Source organism: Papio anubis, chromosome 6 (assembly GCF_008728515.1).
Source record: "Papio anubis isolate 15944 chromosome 6, Panubis1.0, whole genome shotgun sequence".
Lineage (NCBI taxonomy): Eukaryota > Metazoa > Chordata > Mammalia > Primates > Cercopithecidae > Papio > Papio anubis.
In genome coordinates, this window is record NC_044981.1 from 166,625,394 (window position 1) to 166,648,525 (window position 23,132).

The 23,132-nt window shown below is 43.0% G+C and overlaps 1 protein-coding gene across 1 annotated transcript in view; it reads right to left on the reverse strand.

The window, feature by feature from the left end:
• FAM120B (family with sequence similarity 120B) overlaps nt 1-20,768 on the reverse strand; it is an 83,300-nt gene extending 62,532 nt beyond the window's left edge. The window contains 4 exon segments of the mRNA XM_021938100.2: nt 4,476-4,656; nt 8,567-9,155; nt 9,157-10,142; nt 20,650-20,768. Coding sequence (XP_021793792.2) covers nt 4,476-4,656; nt 8,567-9,155; nt 9,157-10,121 — 1,735 coding nt within the window. The 5' untranslated portion in view covers nt 10,122-10,142; nt 20,650-20,768.
• Nucleotides 20,769-23,132: the final 2,364 nt, after the last annotated feature.

Sequence of the window (23,132 nt, forward strand, 5' to 3'; positions counted from 1 at the left end):
TCAACCACTTTTTTTTTTTCTTTTGAGACTAAGTCTCGCTCTTGTCCCCAGGCTGGAGTGCAATGGCATGACCTTGGCTCACTGCAACCTCTGCCTCCTGGGCTCAAGCAATTCTCCTACCTTAGCCTCCCGAGTAGCTGGGATTACAGGCGCCTGCCAACACGCCCAGCTAATTTTTATGTTTTTAGTAGAGACGGGGTTTCACCATGTTGGCCAGGCTGGTCTCAAACTCCTGACCTCAGGTGATCTGCCCACCTCAGCCTCCCAAAGTGCTGAGATTACAGGCATGAGCTACCATGTTCAGCTAACCACTTTTTTTTTTTTTTAATGGTAAATCTAGTAATCCAAATGAGTGCACAAAACACAATACTAAAAATTATTAAACTAATCCAAAAGAAGTAAGAAAATGAGAAAATAAGGTGGGGGGAAAAAGAACAAAGAGTAAAATGGAAGAGTGAGCCCTAATTACGCCAGAAGTTACAGTGTGAACATTCCAATTAAAAGAAAGAGACTGTGACACTGGACGTGCCGTCTTTAAAACAGATGCACTTTAAATGTTAAGAAATAGTTTAAAAGTAAAAGGATAGAAAAAAACACCACATCATGCAAACATTAACAGTAAGAATACTGGAGTGACTATATTACAATAAAACAAAGACAACTTTAGGACAAGGAGTATTATGTTTTTAAAAGTGAACTCTCCTATTAAAAGGGTTGATTCATTAAGAAACATAATAGTCCTCAATATATATGCACCTAACAACAGTTTCAAAATACCTACAGCAAAAACTGACAGAACAGAAGGAATAAATAGACAAATCCACAGTAAGAGCTGGAGTTTTTAACTGTTTTCTCTCAGGAACTAAGAACAAGTAGACAGAAACTCAGTAAAAGACCTGAATAACCTTATTAGCACTACTGACTTCTACAGAACACTCTACTCCACAACTGTAAAATACACATTTTCAAATACAAATGGGATCATAAACTAAGTCAAACACATAACATAGAATACAGTTCATTATCATCATATATAAAACAGCAAAAACAGCATTTTATTTTCACATATTAATAATGTAATCTTCATGTAGAAAGCCAAAAAGTTGAGGGAGAAAGAACTAAATATCAACCATGAAGACAAGTTCAATGTGAATGTTTTTTCCTGTTTATGTGGTTATCTAATAAAGTTATCCACTTGGTCGTAAATACATTACATTAACAAAGTATGAAATTTAGGTTAGTGAAGTTTACATAGTTTAATTTAATGAAAGAGTCTGAAAATAACTCCAATATTATGATTTAATGTAAAAACGTTTTCATGAGGAAGATCTCTTTTTTCCATCATTAGAGTCAATGTGCAAATATCCATGTTAAGAAAGAATGTGGGTGGAGAGCACCTAAGAAAAAGAAATTTTAAAAAATGATTTAAACATGTGCAAAAATCACAAGCATTCTTATACACCAGTAACAGACAAACAGAGAGCCAAATCATGAATGAACTCCCATTCACAATAGCTTCAAAGAGAATAAAATACCTAGGAATCCAACTTACAAGGGATGTAAAGGACCTCTTCAAGGAGAACTACAAACCACTGCTCAGTGAAATAAAAGAGGACACAAACAAATGGAAGAACATTCCATGCTCATGGATAGGAAGAATCAATATTGTGAAAATGGCCATACTGCCCAAAGTAATTTATAGATTCAATGCCATCCCCATCAAGCTACCAATGACTTTCTTCACAGAATTGGAAAAACTGCTTTAAAGTTCATATGGAACCAAAAAAGATCCCGCATTGCCAAGACAATCCTAAGTCAAAAGAACAAAGCTGGAGGCATCATGCTACCTGACTTCAAACTATACTACAAGGCTACAGTAACCAAAACAGCATGGTACTGGTACCAAAACAGAGATATAGACCAATGGAACAGAACAGAGTCCTCAGAAATAATACCACACATCTACAGCCATCTGATCTTTGACAAACCTGAGAGAAACAAGAAATGGGGAAAGGATTCCCTATTTAATAAATGGTGCTGGGAAAATTGGCTAGCCATAAGCAGAAAGCTGAAACTGGATCCTTTCGTTACTCCTTATATGAAAATTAATTCAAGATGGATTAGAGACTTAAATGTTAGACCTAATAACATAAAAACCCTAGAAGAAAACCTAGGTAATACCATTCAGGACATAGGCATGGGCAAGGACTTCATGTCTAAAACACCAAAAGCAACGGCAGCAAAAGCCAAAATTGACAAATGGGATCTAATTAAACTAAAGAGCTTCTGCACAGCAAAAGAAACTACCATCAGAGTGAACAGGCAACCTACAGAATGGGAGAAAATTTTTGCAATCTACTCATCTTACAAAGGGCTAATATCCAGAACCTACAAAGAACTCAAACAAATTTACAAGAAAAAAACAAACAACCCCATCAAAAAGTGGGCGAAGGATATGAACAGACATTTCTCAAAAGAAGACATTCATACAGCCAACAGACACATGAAAAAATGCTCATTATCACTGGCCATCAGAGAAATGCAAATCAAAACCACAATGAGATACCATCTCACACCAGTTAGAATGGCAATCATTAAAAAGTCAGGAAACAACAGGTGCTGGAGAGGATGTGGAGAAATAGGAACACTTTTACACTGTTGGTGGGATTGTAAACTAGTTCAACCATTATGGAAAACAGTATGGCGATTCCTCAAGGATCTAGAACTAGAAGTACCATATGACCCAGCCATCCCATTACTGGGTATATACCCAAAGGATTATAAATCATGCTGCTATAAAGACACATGCACACGTATGTTTATTGCGGCACTATTCACAATAGCAAAGACTTGGAATCAACCCAAATGTCCATCAGTGACAGACTGGATTAAGAAAATGTGGCACATATACACCATGGAATACTATGCAGCCATAAAAAAGGATGAGTTCATGTCCTTTGTAGGGACATGGATGCAGCTGGAAACCATCATTCTCAGCAAACTATCACAAGAACAGAAAACCAAACACCGCATGTTCTCACTCATAGGTGGGAATTGAACATTGAGATCACTTGGACATGGGAAGGGGAACATCACATACCGGGGCCTATTGTGGGGAGAGGGGAGGAGGGGGGGATGGCACTGGGAGTTATACCTGATGTAAATGACGAGTTGAAGGGTGCTGACGAGTTGATGGGTGCAGCACACCAACATGGCACATGTATACATATGTAACAAACCTTCACGTTGTGCACATGTACCCTAGAACTTAAAGTATAATAATAAAAAAAAAATGATTTAAGTAACATTTGGCTCCAGAGTTTATTACACAGTTTCTTTATTTTCGTTTTTAAATCAGCTTAAACATCTTTCTTCTGTCTGCTTCCTTAGGCCACAGGGGTAAACTCTCGCAGTATGTATGGGAGAAAGCAGTGCACGCTGGGTGGTGCTACAGGAATCTAACGAAAGCTGGATTAAATAACCCCACTACCCTTGAGCCCCATCATCCAAAAATAATAATGATGACTTTTCCATCTGATGATTCTATCAGCACTTTTAGATCATGTAAATGTTCACTTTCTGGAACAACAGAGTAAGGTTAATATTGACACGTTTGGAAATAAAGACGTTTAGGCAAATGGACCACTTTCACCGGTATTCTACTCCTTCTCTCTCTCATCCTGGTAATAGTGTGTAGACCATGTTTCTTATCAACACACTCTCAAATCAGACTGTAAAATACCTGTCAAAGGTCTCTGTTTAAAAAAACAAGGCCTTACTGAAATAGGAGGTCACTAAATGCATTCAGCATCTCTGGTTTCTAATATGAAGTGTTCTTCCACACTCCTGATTCTCCCCAAAACTATTCCAAACGGTGAGTTATGGGACCTTCACTAACTTTCTCCTTGGGGTTAAATTCCTCATTTTCACTGTTTGGGTGATTGATGGTCCACTCTCTACTCTTGTTGCTAAGCACATAATGGAAATATAGATGAGAAAAACACAAATTTAATTACAAAAACACCAAAGGAAAATTGTTTGTATTTAAAAACATGACATACGAGATTCTGTAAAATTATTTTATAAAAATCACATTTTGAGGGAAGACTAAGTAGACACTGTTTTCTTCTAATAATAAGTATATCCTACTCTCCCCTACAGCAGGAAAGAGTTTTCACATTTTTAAAAATGCATAAATCCTTTTAAGGCATAAAAATATGACATTTTATAGAAATCATACATTCTCTTAACACATACTGATCAACTGCCTGCTAATTAGATATAGATGTCAAATGGCACTTATACTTAGTTTTTTATAGATGTCAGTGGTATTCTCAATTACAGATTTGACAGGGAAATAAAACCTATTTAATTGTCTCCATGTCCTGAAAGAATGCACTCTATTTCACGTGGCCAGTTTCTCAGAATTCAACTCCAAACAGAACCTTTCCTAAGAGGGGCCAACCAATTCTCACCTTGACAGTCCTCCAGTAAGAGTGAGTAGACCCGCTGTCGGATGGGACGGTAAATGAAGGCCTGGCTGGGCAAGGCCTGGTCAAGCTCATCTTCCAGGGTGTTGCTGCATTCAATCTCTCCACTGCTCATGATGTTGTACACCAGGTAGCTTTCTGCTTGGACGTGATGTGTTCTAGCAATCTGTTTGAAATTTAAATACAACTGGATTTCTCCTTAAAAACAAGACAGTAACCTTCAAATCAAATAGAAAAAGTCAATGCCTTTCATCATACGGCAGTTTTTTAAGGCCCTCAGAAATGTAATTGACACTGAAATTCATGACATCAAGTTGCCATGTTCTCTTTCCTTCGGACTACCAATTTCAAACTTTCTATTCCCCCTCCTCCGCCTCTCTCCAAACGTCTACGTCTTCTGCAGTATTTCACTGTTCTGTCTCCTGGATACCCTCCCAGTAACCGGGTGTTCACTACTTCTCACCAGTATTGCTATGAAAGGGTCTTAATCCCCTAGCCCAGTTTCTCTCCTTTCCAACCCATCCTTCACACCATTGCCACACTGTCTTTGAAAACTTTGCTACCCTACTCAAAACATTTGAAAGGCTACCACAAATCCTTCGCATAACATTCGAGGTCCCACTATGAAGCCTCAATCTCCTTTTCCTAGCCTTGTACACCATTTCACCCTCATAGAAATGGCCATAATCCAGTCTCAACAGAGCATCTTCATTGTTCCTCAAGAGTACTCAATCTTCTTCTACCTTCACTTGTGCCCCATAAGAACGTACCCTACCCAGAATCTCTCTTCCACTCTTTCCCAGCCTCCCACTTTACAATCCTCTTTCCCTTTAAGGTTCGCCGATGTCACCCTCTCCTCCTCCCTTAGACAGGACCAACCTCCAGCTTGCCTTATGGAGCTCGTATCCTATTTTCCCTGTAACACAGCTGTGTGGTCTGCCTCCCTTATTAAGCTGTAAGCTGCTTAGCATTAGAAGCCGTACTGTATTCATTCACTCATTTGTTCAGAAATTGCTTCATGAGTGAAAACCACATGCCAGACACAGGTGCTTCTCCTCTGTAATGTCAAGACAGTGCTGGCTCATGGTAGGTGATGAGATACAAGATTTAAATTAATTCCACTTTCTCATTAAATAAGTAGTTAAAATCAGAAGGTCTATCATAGCCTAAATATATAGGTTTTACCTTCCAGTGAAGAACATTATTACTGTGAGAATAAGTTCATCTAGATTACTATTCAAAATTTAAATCCAGTCTACTACTAAAGGCATTAAAATGTGATACTAGGATAACCTGGACACCAGAAACTCTGAATCCTAAGTGTCTCATTTACATGTACTTAAACAGTCCTAGTTATGTTGATTCATTATTCCTAGGCTTCAGTCTTAATCTCTGTTCCTTACCTTCCTCCTAAAGAAAATGGGTTTAATAAAAAAGTGCCCGGCTCCCAGGACTATTGTGAAGATTAAATGAGTCAATATTAAGAAACACACTTGTCCTGAGGTGTGGCTTGCAGCTCACTGCCAATGCATGTTCTATAGGATTATAAGACTAGCCGGCCAGGCGTGGTGGCTCATGCCTATAATCCCAGCACTTTGGGAGGTCGAGGCAGGTAGATCACTTGAGGTCAGGAGTTCAAGGCCAGCCTGGGCAACATGGCGAAACCCATCTCTACTAAAAAATACAAAAATTAGCTGGTCGCGGTGGAGCGTGCCTATAGTCCCAGCTACTCAGGAGGCTGAGGTGGGAGAACTGCTTGAACCTGGGAGACAGAGGATATCTTGCCACTGCACTGCAACCTGGGTGACAGTGAGACCCTGTCTCAAAGAAACAAACACTCAACTGATCTTCCAAAATGCTGACATAGAGAAGACACAGATATATGGCTGTGGTTATGTGGGTACCCAATGTAACTGCTGTGCCCACAGCCTTTCTACCTGAGCATTTTTCCAGGGTGACTATGTATAGTTGATATAGTTGAAATACATGTTGGAATTTTAGTTGCCTATTAGGGTTGGAAGATGACACTGCAAAAAATTTTTTATAGAGAAAGTGTAAGGGCAATGTAAGAAACTTCAAAACTGTTTTCAAAGATACAATTAAGTTAAATCCATGTGAACAACTCGACCCACCACTTTGCCCAGGCACTCCCTTCCTGTGAGGACTCTCCTTGACCCCGCCTTCCCCAACAAAGGCTCTTCCACTGCCAAACTCCCGCTGGCTTTGCCTCCACTCCCAACCCCGTGCTGCAGTAACTCTCTGAGGCCACCAGGACCTCCTCATGACTGACCCAAGTGCCTATGTCTAGTCCTATTCCACTTCTTTACCTCTGTAGCATGTGATACTCCTGTTTCTTTTCTCATTCGCGAAACCTGCCCCCTTGGACTTTTGTGGGGATTATCCCCTCCTTATTCTTCCTCCTCTGCTCACTCCAGATCTCTCAGTGGAGTGTCCCTTAGTCTCCATCCCACATCATCTTTTACTTTACACATAAAATAGGATAACTCCCAGATGCCTGTCTCTTGCCAGTAATAGAACTTTAGGCCCGTATTTCACTATGAGAACATGTGTTAGAGGTGCCATCTACTCAACTAAAATATAACGCACTTAACCTTCTTCTCCCTGTCAAACCTTTCCTCCTCCTTCCTTAGATTAACAGCATCTATCATCCCTGGTGCTCCAGGAGGAACTTCACCTCCACAGCAAGGCTTATTTATTAGTTTCACTTCTGAAACATTTCTTGAATTTGTTTCTTCCTATTTCCACTGACATTTTCCTAATTCTAGCTCTTTTGTATTTTACCTGAGTTTCTGCAATGGCCACTTTAACTCCACTCACTGCACTGTAATGTTTCTAAAACCAAAAATCTGATCACATCAATATACCTGCTTACAAAAATCGAATGCTGGTTGGTTGGCAGGTTCACATCACTGCCCTCCAGGTCTCATCACACAGCTGCTCAGCTGCTGTCCAGGCCTGAGTTCTGCATCAGACTTGGGGCAGGAGCTTCCTTACAGATCTATGTAGTTGTAACTAGATGAAAGATGGTGGCGTTCACAGCACCGGGAACAAGGAAAGGTGTGTGGTTAAGATAGTTAAGTTTGGTTTAGAACTTGCTGAGGTACCTTTGAGACATTCATGTGGACACAGACCTCTTCTGTAAAACAAGGATAAGTCTATCTCACAGGGCTGTTGAGAAGATCTAATGAGAAAAGTTACCTAATGCACCTACCACAGAACCTCATACGTAGTGGCCCCCTTCAAAAATCTTCAAAGGTGCTATTAAGACTTTCAGAATTAAGTCCAAATTCCTCATGAGGCATTTAATAACCTTCCCAATTTGGCTTTGTCTACCTTTTCTCATTTTTTTCCTCCAAACCCCACGCTCCAGCCTGGCCTTTCTCCCTGTGCCCCCGAGTGATGCAGATTCGAAACCTACACCTTTAGTACTTTCACAACTCCCAAGTATTTGCTTATTCAATGCATACTTTGCCTGCCTCATTAAGGTCTGGCTCCAGTTCTACCTCTTTGGGGAATTTTTCCCTGTACTTTATTTATTTTTGTGACAGAGTTTTGCTCTCATTGTCCAGGCTGGAATGCAAATGGCATGATCTCAGCACACTGCAACCTCCGCCTCCTGAGTAGCTGGGATCACATGTGTGTGCCACCATGCCCAGCTGATTTTTGTATTTGTAGTAAAGATGGGGTTTCACCATATGGGTCAGGCTGGTCTTGAACTCCTGACCTCAGGTGATCCACCTGCTTTGGCCTCCCAAAGTGCTGGGATTACAGGTGTGAGCCACTGCACCCAGCCTTCTCCCTGTACTTTAACCCACAAAGTTCTCTTTCTCTCTTGTATTCTGACAGCACTTTTCTGTAATATTCATGTGATAGTATCCAACACTGGTTATGAGTTTTCACACGTATAATGTCACACTTCCTAACAAGCCTTACAGACTCCTGTTGTGCATCCTCTCACAGTGGCCAAACACCAAGGCAGTAATAGATCTTCACCAACAAATCAGTCAGTGGGTATATTTTCAATCATGGCATACTGGCTGGGCAGATCCACATACCTTTAAGATTTCTGTGTCTGAAACCATGGTTACTTGTTGCTTTATTTCAGGCCCCACATTCGTGGGGTCTTCTTGTTTAATTTCAGGGTTTGTACACATGAGAGCTTCTAGCTTAAATTCAAAATCTGTAGCTACAGGTAATTTTTGATTGATTTCAGGGTGTGTACACATGGAGTCTTCTTGCTTGGATATGGGATCTGTACATATGGGAACTTCCTGTTTGGATTCATGGCCTGTACACAAAATTTCTTGCCTAGATTCAGGGTCTGTCCATATTAAAACTTCTTGCCCGGACTGAGGGCCTGTACACATGGGAACTTCTTGCCTGGGAACTTCTTGCCTGGGTTCAGAGTCTGTACACATGGGAACTTCTTGCCTGGGAACTTCTTGCCTGGATTCAGGGCCTGTACACGTGGGAACTTCTTGCCTGGGTTCAGGGCCTGTACACGTGGGAACTTCTTGCCTGGATTCGGGGCCTGTACACATGGGAACTTCTTGCCTGGGTTCAGGGTCTGAACACATGGGAACTTCTTGCCTGGATTCAGGGTCTGTACACATGGGAACTTCTTGCCTGGGTTCAGGGTCTGATTACACCTATGGGAACTTCTTGGAAAAACCATGGAGATTTCTGTCCTGGTAAAAGATACGATGCCATTCCTTTATAAAAAAGAGCTTTGTTTGGTCCCAGAGGTAATAACTCTTCTAATTTTCTCTCACCTTGATACAAGTGAAGAACTTTTGATATATGGTCTGACACAGCTAATATGATGTTGCCTTTTTTGTCAAAGTTCTCTTTTACAGAGGTGTAGGATGATAAGCATTTGTACCTGAAGCTTTCAAACATGCCCTCTGGGATGATGTCGTTGCCAAGGAGGCAGGCCAGAAGAGGAAGGTCAGCTACACGGAGGCCCAGACTCTCACAGAGCTTCTCTCTGCAGAGCATGACAGTGTCCAGGCTCTCGAGGCAGAGCTCGCTAATTGAAAAGTAGGGACAAGTGTCATAGATTAGGTAATCAGTGTCTTCCCCTAGAATCCCAAGGCAGTTATGCTGGAGGCCATAGGAAGCTACCTCATAATCTGCTTCCTGTAAGGAACACAAAGTTTCCTGGCCCAGTGTCTTTAGAGCAAATCGTGTAAACACAGCTAGCCCTGAGGGGATGAAAAACATATTTCTGCCTGGCTGCTCCTTGTGTGACTTGATGTAATGAAAAATCCTGGATATCTCCCTATTGTTCTTGAGCCTTCGTTTCACCCATTCATCTCTCTTATCCTGCTCCACCATGCCATCAAAGAAGAATATCAACTTGATCCCAACCGCCGTAAAAGTTTTAACAAAATCTCGCAAAGCAGAAAAGTATTCTCGCCACTGGCCACCGCAGATCCAAGACTCTGGAGTATACCAGTATCTGAGACAACACATGGCATCAACCACAATGGTGGGGGTACATCCAGGATACTTGCTTCGGTGGTGCTCTGCCAGTTCTTTGAAATTTACTACTGTACATATATGTGGACAGGTACTTCCCACAAATCCTTGCAAACCTCTCACACCCATAACTGAACTCCGGGAAAGGACCTGGAAAAAAAAATAAATTAATCAGTAATTATGGCATTATCATTAGACGTATGGCACCTTTCAAAGCAAACACAGTAGTTAATATTTACACTCTGTTTCCAAAAACATTCTTGTCTCTGAGGTAACATGATACGCTGGTTAGGAGCCTGAAGAGTTCTCAATTCAAACATATGAGGAACTTTACCGAAGCATAAGTTAATTACTTGAGCTGGGCTTTCACAAGGACAAGAGAGTGTAGCAGTCTTTTAATGTTTTCACTAAGATTATTTTTCAAGGTATTTCTTGATAAAATTCAGAAAGAGGTTAAGTTTTCAAAGTAGTAGTATTTCTCACCTAGGGACTCAGAAGTTACTGTCAAAAATCTAAAACATAAATTGAAATACCACAAGGATGATTCTCAAGATAATTTTTCTGAGTAAAAGAAGTCAGACAAAAAGAGTACACACTATGACTCGACTTACATAAAATTCTAGTTCATGAAGAGTTAGGCTAACCCCTAGGGACAGAAAGCAGGTCAGCAGTTGCCTGGGATGGGGACAGACGGTGGAGGGAAGGATTACCAAGGGTACACTTTTGGGGGTGACAGATACATTCACACCTTAGTGGTCATGGTTTTACAAGTATATGTGTATGTTAAAACTTACCAAACTGTATACTGCAAACATGTGTCACATACACCTGAATAAAGGTGTTAAGAAAGTCACATAAAATTCACTATGCCTAATGTTGTAGTATCTGAGATAGTGACTGACTGACTTTGCAGAGAAACTGCCCATTTGGAAATTTAAAAACAGATACAAAGTAGTTTACAGTTATAATTTGGAATCTGGAAAAGGTATGAGCACAATATTGTATATGACGTTATAAAAGGCGTTCTTCAAGTAGGCAATGATGGGCGTCAATGGTCAGAAAAACTCCATGCTGACATTCTTTATGATCTATGCTTTTTCCACTACAGTTTTCTTTAAGATTAATGCAGGCTTTATGTCCTTTGATAAAACACAACAAAAAATTCTTAATATGCAAACAGCAACACAAAACCAACGACGCCCCTCCTGGACAGGCTGAAGGCAGCAGGCACCAGGTGACTAAGCAGGTATCTCTCATGTTCAGGGTATTTCCCAGCTGCCAGGCAGAGGTGAGCACTTTACACAGACATTCTAATCTTTAGGGTGACCCTGACATGTAAGTATTATCCGCTTTATTCTACAAATGAAGAAACTGTAAATTGTCAGGTTGAGAAAAGGCATCCTCATAAGACTATCTTTTAAGAATTTACTGATTTTTTTTTTTTAGACCAGGTCTCACTCTGTTGCCTCATCTGGAGTGCAGTGGTGCGACCACAGTTCACTGCAGCCTCAACCTACCAGTTCAAGCCATCCTCTTGTCTCAGCTGCCACCACACCTGGATGATTTTTTTTTTTTAATTTTAGCAGAGACAAGCTCTCACTATGTTGTGTTGTCCAGGCTGGTCTCAAACTCTCGAACTCAAGTGATCCTCCTACCTCAGCCTCCCAAAGTGCTGAGATTACAGACATGAGCCACTGTGCCCAACCAGAATTTACTGATTTTTAATGGGCTCTAGCCCCTAACGGCAGAATTTGAAGGTATCCGTTTAATAGCCACATTAATGGGATTTTCATTAATTGCATAATGAAAATATGCAAAAATTGGGTGAACATAAATAACACACATTTTATGTTGACATTTAGAAAAGTCTTGCTCATAAAGTTATTAAATATAATGGGATACATTCATACATCTACACCAAAATCACTACAGTGTTGTGATTTGTAAAGAGTTTATCTTGGAAACACAGCCAAGGTATTTGAGTTTTTGAAGTGGAAAGTGGGCTTCATATGTGATTATGTCAACTGTAAGGAGGTTCTACAGGATGGACCCTATGTATAGGAAGGTTACACTCTTATTTCTGAAAAAGGGTATTCTTTTTCATTTGTTATTCCAACAGAGTAACAGGGGACAGGCGTTGGAAAGGAAATACAAGAATACAAAGAAGATTGGTCAAAATCGATTTTAAAAGAAGGCTTAGATTTCATCAGCTCTAGACGACTGCTGTATGCCTGGCTTTAATTTAAACAGGGCTTGCATGGTTTGCAGCTGATGAGCTGGCTACAGATAAGCCTCACAAATCTCGAGTGTGACTTGATTTCTATGCTGTGAGGGAAGGCCCCACTTCTCTCACCAAGCTCTGTGCTGGCTGCTGCGGGCCCAGGAGAGGCCCTGGACAGCAAAAAGGAAAAAAAAGGAACAGCATTTGAATACAGTCAAAGCAGAGGACTGAATCTGACTGCGAGCCAGGTCCTAGGGTTCACTGCACGCCCACTGTGGTCAGAAGCCAGCAGCCAGTGGGGCTCTTGGGCCAGGCAGTTCCCAGAGTTGCGGGTTGGACTGCTCAAGACACACAGGACCAATTTCTCACAGTTTAAATCATGAGTTCGAGTGTGACACTACAATATGCTCTTCTACAGTATTCACCAAGAAAAAGTGGGATAGTAAAGGTTTTGGGAACTTGTGATATTAGAGGATGCCTTCCAGTATTTCAGTATCTTCAAAGTGCTATAATACTCACAACATCCATTAATCAATGCAATTAGTGACGTAGGGAATAAAATGTATAAAAAGGTATGGAAAATTCCATGGATATGTCTCTAAATTTTTTCTTTTTTAAGCCTTTCATTGCTAAGACTATATATGGAGGCTTTTCATTCTCTAAAGGTGTTTATTATAGGATGACTGGGGAAAATAATATGTGTATATAAAAGTCATTCTATCTACAAATTATATAAGAAATTTTCATTATCTAGGTAATCATCGTTTAGAAAGAAAACAGAAGTTATTTCTCATTAGGGAGGAGTCTAATTGCCCTAAATACGGCCTGGGACCCTTTGAGGATCGCTCCCTTTAAGGTGGGCCTCACCATCCTGTCTTATCCCAGCACCTGGCACAGCATCTGCATGGGACAGGCCCAGTATTTGAATGAATAAATGAATTAATCCAAGGACAGTATATAAAGATAAATCAGGAATCAGTAAGTTACAGACTTCAATTATCACCAAAGAAGCAGTGCAAAGTAGAATCACTGCCCTCAAGCAGTTTACAAAAGGTTTGGGAAACAAAGCATCAACAAATCCTAGTAAGGAGCTGCAGCAGGCGTAAGGTACAGCTGGAGGCTGCCTCCTTCCTGGGGCTGGCTCATTCTCCTGACAGCCAGACCAGTTCCAGGGTATTGGGTTACCAGTAAACGGGGAAGTGGAAAGTGGAAAGAGAAGTCCAGAAGCTCCTTTACTATAATCTTTCAACTTACAGACACTTGAGGTTAAGAGCAATGTGCTCGGCAAAAACGAAACTGCCTGACATTGATGGACACACACACAGTGAGGACGACTCGTCTGGCGTCACTCTGGACACAGGGATGAGGGACTTATGGACAGCCCAAGGGCAACTCCCCATCTAGACAGCAGCCTCTGCAGGACAACCAATACCCGGCTGCTATAACCACCTTAACACACTCCCAGCATCTAAGCCATGTCAAAGCATGACTGTCGAAAGCTAGAAGTGTAACTCAGGCAAGTAGTAATGAGCAAGGGCACTTAAGAGACAGGGAAGCTGGATCAGAGCACTAGAGGAGCTCAGGCTCACACAGTCCATCACCAAAGGCACACTGGAATAAGCAAGGTAAGCTGGAGACAATAAAACCGTAATCTTTGCACAGAAATAATTTACATCTCTAATCTACAAACTAGCACATAACCCCACAATGTCTGTACTCTAATGGAAAGTAAGCAGCAAAGCCAAACAGAGGTAAATCTGTTAGAAAATTAAATAATCTTGGGTGAGTCTGAAACAACAGCCCAATATGACAATACAAAACACGAAGTCTTCTTTTTTCTTGTTTTGTTTCCAAGTACAAAGTAATTTTTCTTTCAATGGTAACTTCTGGCTAAGCCTGGGTCCAGGCTCTCCCAGTGATGTCCCCCCATGGCTTGTTGTGGAACATCTGAGGTCTGTTGTTTCTTCTCTCCTCTCCTCTCCTCCCCCGCCTAAAAAGTGAAACTCATAGGGACGTCTCGAACACCAGTTGGGTGAGAACAGGCACCAAAAACCCCAGGAGATTAATAGTTATCCCTCGCCAGCACAAAGGACAGCATCTGCTGAAGGTTTATAATTTATGAATGCACAAACAACCAGGTGAATAAATAAGGGTGGGTGCCAGTTAAGTTGGTCTTGATGCTTCAGAGGATCTCCATACAAGGGTCATTAAACTGCTGAGCTTTGTAAGAATTTCCAACCACCGATAAAGACTCTCACCTTGACTCTCACCTTCACCACACTTTTGCTAGGGCCTTGAGCCCTCTTCTCTACCAGGCCTCAATCTGGGGCTTTTAGCAAGAATCCTGCTCAGTTTAGAGAGAACCCACCTTTGATATCTGGCCACCCTGGCCTGCCTTCAGCAAGAATTTCCCTGTCCCTGATGTCTTCCCTCAGAAATGCCCACCCCTCACCCTCACTCTGTTCGTTGGTTGTAAATCCCCAGCTGTCCTCACCGTGTTCAGAGTGGAGTCAGATCTCTCTCCTTCACTGCAACAGTCTTGAGTAAAATCTTCCTACTGTTTGAACAAAGGCCAGAATTTCAACATCGGCACCTCAAAGAAAGCCTATAGCTATTATGTACTTTAAAATTTCTAGGAATAGATGTGTAGACTCAGGGTGCCCTGGAGGATACCTCAGAACAGTCAGGCCATGACCACTGGCGCCAGCTGATGTCACAGGGGAAGTGGGAGAATGATGGGCAGAGTTTTGTTGATAAAAGGAAAAGTTCCAGAATAAAATGCAACAGTCCAGATTCTAACTGCCACTTAGCAACAGTGAAATTGTGGTACAATTTTATTTATAATTATAAATTTGTTCATCAAACATGTTTATCAATTGCCTAAAGTTTAGTAAAATCTGTCCAACATGTCAAAATTCTTAAATTATCACAAATTTTAAAACAAAGACATAAATTTTAGTAAGGTTTTATTGTATTTATAATTTTTATAAGCTAGATTACTTTTTAATATTGGGAAATATATTAGTTTGTAAAAAAAATGATCAAAAAATGAACCATTTGCAGAAAATTCAGAGAAAACACAAGAAAACATTTTTAAATATTTTACATATTTCAGCCTTTTTCTGCTATTCACTGCTTCTCAAAATTGAGATTATACTTTCATAATCTGTTTTTGTGTCCAATTTATTATATATTCCCAACTCATAATGTTACTATTCTCCCACAGTGTCATGTATAACAGATGTACAACATGGACGTAAGTTCTCTAACTCCACTGGAGAACACCTGGATTATTTCCAACTTTGCACGCTGTAACTAAGAATGTGAAACGCATCCTTGCATATAAATCTTAGAGGTCTCTCATCATTTCCTTAGTCTCTCAGACAGGAAGCTGCTGACTCACGGCACAGGCACACATTGGCAGTTTTTCTCTAGAAGCATTGTATCAAGAATAGACCCACTTGTAACATGAATATTCAGCTCTCTTCAACAATATCAGGTAATTTTATTTGAAAATAAATTTGGTTTACTCATTTAGCAAGCACCTTTATGTCAGACATTGGAGTAGTCACTGAGCTATGAACAAGACAGATGAGGTCCCTGCCCTCCAGCAGTCAACAGTCTCTTGGACACAAGTGTAGGACTGAGAAGGTAAGAGTGTTGGGGAATTTTCAGCAGGGAAAGCCAACCTCGTTTAGGGCTCTAAGACAATCCCCTGAGGAGAGGGTAAAGGGAAGGCCTGAAGACAGGCAGGTGTGGCCAGAGGAAGGCATGAGCAACATGGAGGAAATATTTTAAAGGTCTATAAGGTATCTTTTTTCAAATTATTAGGTGCTTAAAACATCTGCTCTATTAAGTAGTTTAATGTAACTTGCAACTGTATTTATAAATTTGTTCATCACGTATAGAAATGGAAAAAAAAAAAAAAAAAAACAATGCCACCTTCAGTATGTCTAGAACCTATTTTAGGGGAAGATGAAGAGATGAGATACTGCTGGAAGAGTTGGGGCCAGGTGAGTGAAAGGCCTAGCAAACCATGCTAAAATGTCTACGCTTCATCCGAAGGGAAATGATATGTCACTAAGGACTCAAGCAAGTGCGTTTCAGAAACACTGCTCTGCCTATGTTCCGGGGATGGGTGGAGGCAGGCAAGACTGGAGGCAGATGGTCCATCGTGAACCAGGTGCTATGGCTGTTCAGCATCCACTCTCCCTCCCTATTCTGGGAGAATCCCAAGGCTAGTGGGATGCAGGGCCACTTCCTATCACAGAAGAAAAAGAAGGGCAGAGAGACCCTCTTCTATCCCCCCACAGACACACTAAGAACATGAGATCTAAACTCAACCACATTCCCACATTCACTCATAAATACTCATTCAGGATTTACTGTGCTCCAAGGCCTGTGTTAGGAGCCGTGGATACAGCAATGAATAAGACAAGATTCCCAGCTAAGACCATGAACCCTGAGGAAGGAGGCAAGCAAAGACTCGGAGTCCTCTAAGAAGCAGAGAGTTTTGGGTGGGGGCTGTAACACACATATCAAAATATACCTAACTGTTAACTGTGTGCAGTCTACTCCAAAAGTCCCATGGCAGCCCCTCTAGTCCCACTGGCCCAGATTAGAGCACATTATCAGTTTTGTGCAGCCTCTTAAGTCAAAGACACATTCTAGCAGCAAAGAAGGCAGGAGTCACTTTGGGGAGGCAGCAAACTTTGTGTCAGGTGAAATCACCTGCCTGAGGCCACAAGCAGTAATTAACAAGGAGGCCAGGACTTGAATCCACCTGACTCCACAGCCCAGCTGCCTTTCACTAGGCCACAACCCTCACTCAGCACTGCTGTAGGTTAGTGATCTGGTCATTGCTGTGTGCTGCCAGTGGGGCAAAGGCCTCACCACAGAGCCACCCTGTGGGATGTGTCCTTACCCGAGATCTCTCCTTCCCACGTTATTCCCAGTCACTAGCCTATCGGTGGGTCCTAAGAGGAGGATGGGGAATTAAGGAGACTCTCTGGCTTCTCCCAGCAACCCAGAACTCTGGTGCCCTTGGCCTTTCCTACCCACACTGCGCTCTACAAAACCCCTTGGAGGCTCTTGCAGCATAAACAACTTATTCAGAAGACACTTATTTAGGCTCTTATTATCATCTACGGACGACTTTTCGAGTCAGTTCTAACAATTAGCTCCTAAACCCACAATAGAGAAGAATACAGAAACTTTGGGCAGGAAAACTGACAGCAGTTAGAAGTGCTAACAGCTGACTCAATGAAATTGGACAGAAAACTTTAAAAACTGGAAAGATGCAAAAACCCCCACAGGAAATAGCTGTATATGCCTCAATAAACCTAACAACATTACTGTTCACATCACAACATAACAAATTATATTTTAAATGGTCACTTGAGATCATTGAGGAAAGTTTACATCACATTCAGCACATTCCATTTAAGAACACAGGAAATAATACACTTTAGGAAGATTCCCAACCTAAACGGGATATTTTGGTGCTTAATGGGCAAAAACCTAATCTAGCCAGAAAACTCCTCTGCTATTCAGAAAGTTAATATCCTTTGGTCATAATTAGCCATGGTTTTATTGTAAATGACTTTATAATAATTTGCACAAATCCAAATTAAATTAATTCTTTGGACTAAAGTCCTAATAGGAACACTATCAACACTGCCCACTTTTAAAGAACCTAGTGTGTAGATACATATGGATGTGCACAGATAGGTATTAAAATATGGAAACACCGAAGGATATAATTTACTCCATCTTACATTAAATGTTCTATAATAAGAGCTGACTAAAATAGATTCCTCTTTATCATTTGTTTGTAAGGAAAACAGTACTCAGAAGCTGGCTTTTTTGGTTAAGGGAGGCCCTGATTTACTGTACAGCTGAAGACAAATCATTTAACCTCTTTGTACATCACTGATTTCCTCATTTGTAAAAATAAGATAATTATTTATTTCTCAGGGAGATTTAAAACTACTACTAAAAAGTTCCTTAGAAATACCTTATCTTTGCATAAATAATTTAAACTTTAAACATGTTTTAAATCTGAAGATTTTCCAACAGAACACAAATTAAAATTATTTATACTCACTATAAAGCTCTATAAAACTGGTGGCATTTTCAAAGTAATAAATCAAAAGTCGCAATAAATTCCTGTGTGAATTCACATAGTGTATAACTGTAGTTTCCATGGAGTTAAGAGTTGCTTTTATGATTTCCATTAAGCAGACTCTCCTTCTTAGCATCAACCTTTTCTTAAAGGGGGTGGCAACTCTGCAGTGAAATAAATCTAACAATACAGGCATTTAAGCTTGCAACAATGAAGTTACAAAGATCCTGTCCAACATGCTGAGTTACTAAGCTCTGACATCTCCCTCCGGACATTACAGCTAAATAAAGTCAGGTTATGGCAGGAACTTGATCAGTTCCATTCATTCACATTTTTTCCTCCATGCCTAAATAAAAAGCACACACCAGAAGAGGAAGAAGTAGGAGGTAGGGAAAGGAAGGGGTCTGAAGGACAAAAATGCAAATCTCAAGGAAGGATATGACAAATAGCCAGTTTTGCAGGGATCTAAGTTGTAAAAGACTTGAAACATACCATTTGGGAACCCTCTTTTCAAAAAAGCATACAAATTATAAACAGAAGATCTCTGAGGTCCCAGTGCCTAGGTAAGGGCCCATGCAAGTGACAGACCCAGAAACCTGAACTTCATTAGCTTTACAGTAAATCTGCCCCATAGATGGTATCCAGATTCAGGATCATGGATGGGGGAGAATCTCAGAATGCTAAAAACTATGTTACCCCAGATGTCACCTACTGTAGTTTTCTCAGTGGGCCACAGGTGGTCAGGGATTTCAGTATGTCTGGAAGATTAGGTGGTTAGAAACTAAGTAAAAAAACTGGAGGGTCAAGGTAGTCACAAAATGGGGTGTGTGTGGGTGTGTGCGTGCGTGTGAAGATGAGCGGTGAGGACCCTGACCCAGCAATGGTGTTGGTGCTTTTCAAGAATACAACTGGTAAGAAGGCTCAATTAGAGTTCCAAAACAAAAGGAATGGCAAAGTCAGGGGGAAAATCCACTAATGACGGAGCTGGGAGATGGCAGAAATGGGATGAAGAAGGTATCAGAACACAGACTGTGAAGGCTGTAGTGGTGACAGAGGGTGGCTCCTAACAGTAAAGTCCAAAGATGGGCAGGTCAAAGAGCCTATGTGAAGGGGAGGTCAGAGAAAGGTCAAAAACAAAAGCATGACACTAGACATGGGGGAACTTGGGAGTACAGCTGTGGATAAGATGCTCTCACATATTCAGGAGATGGAGGTTAGGACCCTGCTGCTCCAGATATGGTCCCCATTCTGGGCTTTTCCCTCTCCATACTTCTCCACTCAAGGACCCAGGCCATGAGAAAGTCCACCCTCTCACTTCTTTACCTCCAGGTTCTCTCCACTACCACTTCGGGGTTTCCAGTCCCTGAACGACGACAAAAGCCTTTTGTCTGTCCACAGTCACCCTCATCCCCACCCCTGTATCTGCCAGACTGAATCCCTTTAACGCTAAGATCTGATCACATCACTTCCTTGCCCCACATGCTCTTCCTGCCATTCCCCATCCCTAACCAACATTTCTTGTCTCACAAATGCTCAACTCCTAGTTCCCAGAATATGTCAGACTGTCTGAAACCAACATGTCTTAAACATTTATGTTCTTACTGCCAGGAATAGGCTCTCAACTCTCGTTCACCTCCCAACTCCTGCTTACTCAAAACTCTGCTCAAATCCCACCTTTATGGAAATTTCCTGGACCCTCTGGGCAAATCACCCTCTAAGGTACCCTTTTCTTTCTGCATCGTAGGATCTGCTTGACGCTCAGTGTTGTCCCACGGGTCTGTAAACTCCTTGCTGGCAGAGAACTCTGTCTTTCAGTCGTTCCCCAAGGAGCTGGGCCCTGACTCAGGGATATGCGAGAAAAGTGAAAAGATCAGAGGATGCCTCTCTCTTCTAAGGACGACCATAAAAGTCGTGCAGCTATGAAGGATAACACATCTACCCAGAAATGACACACAGGAGCCAAACGCACATCTTAAGGGAGGGAGTGGAGGTCACAGGTGACCTCAAGATGGGGCAGGCAAGGCGAGCAGCTGCGGGTCGCGAGGTCGGGGAGCACGGGACGACGCGGACCAGGGCCCGGCAGGAGGGTCCTGCGCAGGGGCAGGGATGACGACAGGCCCGGCAGCGGGGAAGCGAGGATCCCATGATGTCGCAGCCGCGGTGACTAGGGCAGAAGCACGGCCAGGACGGCATTCGGGACCGGGCAGAGGCCGAGAGGCTGACGCGCACAAGGGTCGGACGCGGGTAAAGGACGGTCACGCAGGCCGGAAGCGGCCCGGACGGCGCGCGGGTGCCCTCGGGCCCGGCCCTACCTAGAGATGCGCCAACACCAGCCGCAACGCGCCCGCTGCGCCCTAGGCCCAGCCGCCTCAGCCACCGCAACCGCCACAGCCGCCTCGTTCACTTCCGCTTCCGCTCAAGGCGCTTCCGCTCGGGACTTGGCCAGGTTCGCAGGGGCGGGGTCTGTGTGGCCGTTGCGAGAGTTAGGCGCGCAGGCGTCGTGGGTGGGGCGGGGGAGAGAGACGCGCAGGCGCAGGGAGCAGGGGCACAGTGCGCAGGCGCTGGCGGAGTGGGACGCCACGGCCTGTTGCCACAGCAACTGCGCAGGTCCTCGCCGACCTCGGGTCCCGCAGTCAGGTAGCTGCCCGCTGGCGTCGGGCGGGTGCCGCCCTTGAACGTCTTTGTTCATACACTGTCCTGCGGCCGGGATTGTGTCTTGATGCTGCATGCCGGTCTTTGACCTGCCACAGGCACGGAGGACCGGCGGCTCCCGGGGCCTCAGGCCGCAGTTGTGCTATCGCGGCCGGGAGACTCTTCTGGGGCGGAAACGGGGACGGCGCGGGGGCTCCTGCCCTGGGGACCCGCCGCGCGCCTCCCCGCCCCGCTTGGAAAGGGAGCGGGGACGTCCCGGCGTGCGACCCTCGTCTCCCTATCGGGACGGCCCGGCCCCAGTCAGCGCTGAGCACTTCTTGGCCGGGTGGTCTGACCGCCACCGTTGTCGCTCTCAACTACTCTTCAGCTGAAAGTCGTTTCGGGCAGGTTTGCTAGTCTGGAATTGGGTGGGAGAGAATTCCAGGGAGAGGAAAGGCTGAGGCAATAGCAATGAGGGAGCAGGATGCTTCAGAGGAATTCCAGTGGCTGCTGTGGATACATGGTGGCGGGGACAAGTGCCACCTGTTCGTGCAGGTCCCTGTCGTCACGTTCAGGAGATTGGACTCTGCAGTCCACACTCACAGCCTTATTTCTGCAGCTGCTCTAAGATAGAGAAACTCACCTTCAGGACATGCTCCCTTGGGCTAGGAGATCAGGTGAACTCCGGGTGATGCGCAAGTCCACCCCTCTGGCTGCAGTTCCACCTTTTTCTCTACAACCAAGCAAACATTTTGGCAGCCAGGTGTGAGTGATGACCTTGAAACCAGTCTGATTTATTTTTCTGAAAAGTAAGTTATTGACAAATGTTAATTTTTAATAATATCACCTTATTTAGGATGTATCTCCAAACCTATCCTTACACACAGTATGTCTCGGCAAGGCAGCTATAAGCCCTGGTGAGCTAATGGGTCTTCCATCAGGGAAGTGAAATGGTCAAATACTGTTCTAGGAAAAATGTTCTGTTGATTTTCTTCAGAATCTCTGGCAAAGCACTTGATCAAGTACTCAGAAAACATTACCAAATGGAAGTGGCACCAGGTCTGCATTAAAGTATTTGGGAAGGAATCTCCATTCAGCATACAAGGCTTACTTTCCTGATGAGCCTTTCTTTAAGTAAAATCAACAGATGGTGATCAGCACCTACTGCTGATTAGTGCTGTGGGGTGACACCAAGAAGTATGTGAAATGACCTGTAGTCTTAAGGAGTACCCATCGGGGTTGGGGACATAAACTAACATACTTTAAATACCAGGCAACAAGTGAAACATATTGTAAGGAGTAAGGGTTGTAATGTTTCTGTCCCCCCCCAACATTCATAGGTTGAAATTAATCCGAGCATGATGATCTTTGGAGGTGGGGCCTTTGGGAGGTGAATAAATCATGAGGATGGAGCCTCATGAATGGGAATAGTGCCATAATGAGGCCACAGAGCTCTCTTGCCCACTTTCCACCATGTGAGGATACAATGAGAAAATGGCCTGCAACCCAGAAGAGAGGCCTCACCAGAACCTAACTATGGTGGTGTCTGATCTGAGACCTCAGCACCTCCAGAGCTATGAGAAATGAATTTGCAATGAATTTGTACCACCCAGTCTAAGGTACTTTGCTGTAGCAGTCTGCACAGTCTAAGACAGGGATGAAAAAGCTTCAAGGAGCAAATGTGGGAACTGAGCCTGGAAGAAGGAGTAGGATCTGACAAAGGGTTAGAAGAGGAAGGACTCCGAGCAGAAGGAGCAAACCTAGGAAAGAGACTGAGGGAAAAATTCAGGAGACTAAACTCTCATGTGCAGGAGGTTCATGCTGAGGGGAGCAGGAAGCGGAGCTGGACTGGGGAGGCCTTGAAAGGCAGGCAGAGCAGGGAGCCCCAGCAGGTGACAGTGCTCATTGGCCTTCCAGACGGATTTGATGGTATCACTCATGATGGAACAAAAACAAAAAAGACACAAATGTGACATCTGAAAAACAGGAAAGAGAAAGATAATAGAGAAAATGAAGAGAAGAAAATCTTCCCAGGTCTAGAAGATATATTCTCATATGGAAAGGGCCCAGCAGGTGCCCAGCACAACAAACCTAGAAAGACCAACACCAAGGCACATTGCCACAGCATTCAGAACGCCAGGGATAAAGAAGAGATCTTCCGAGT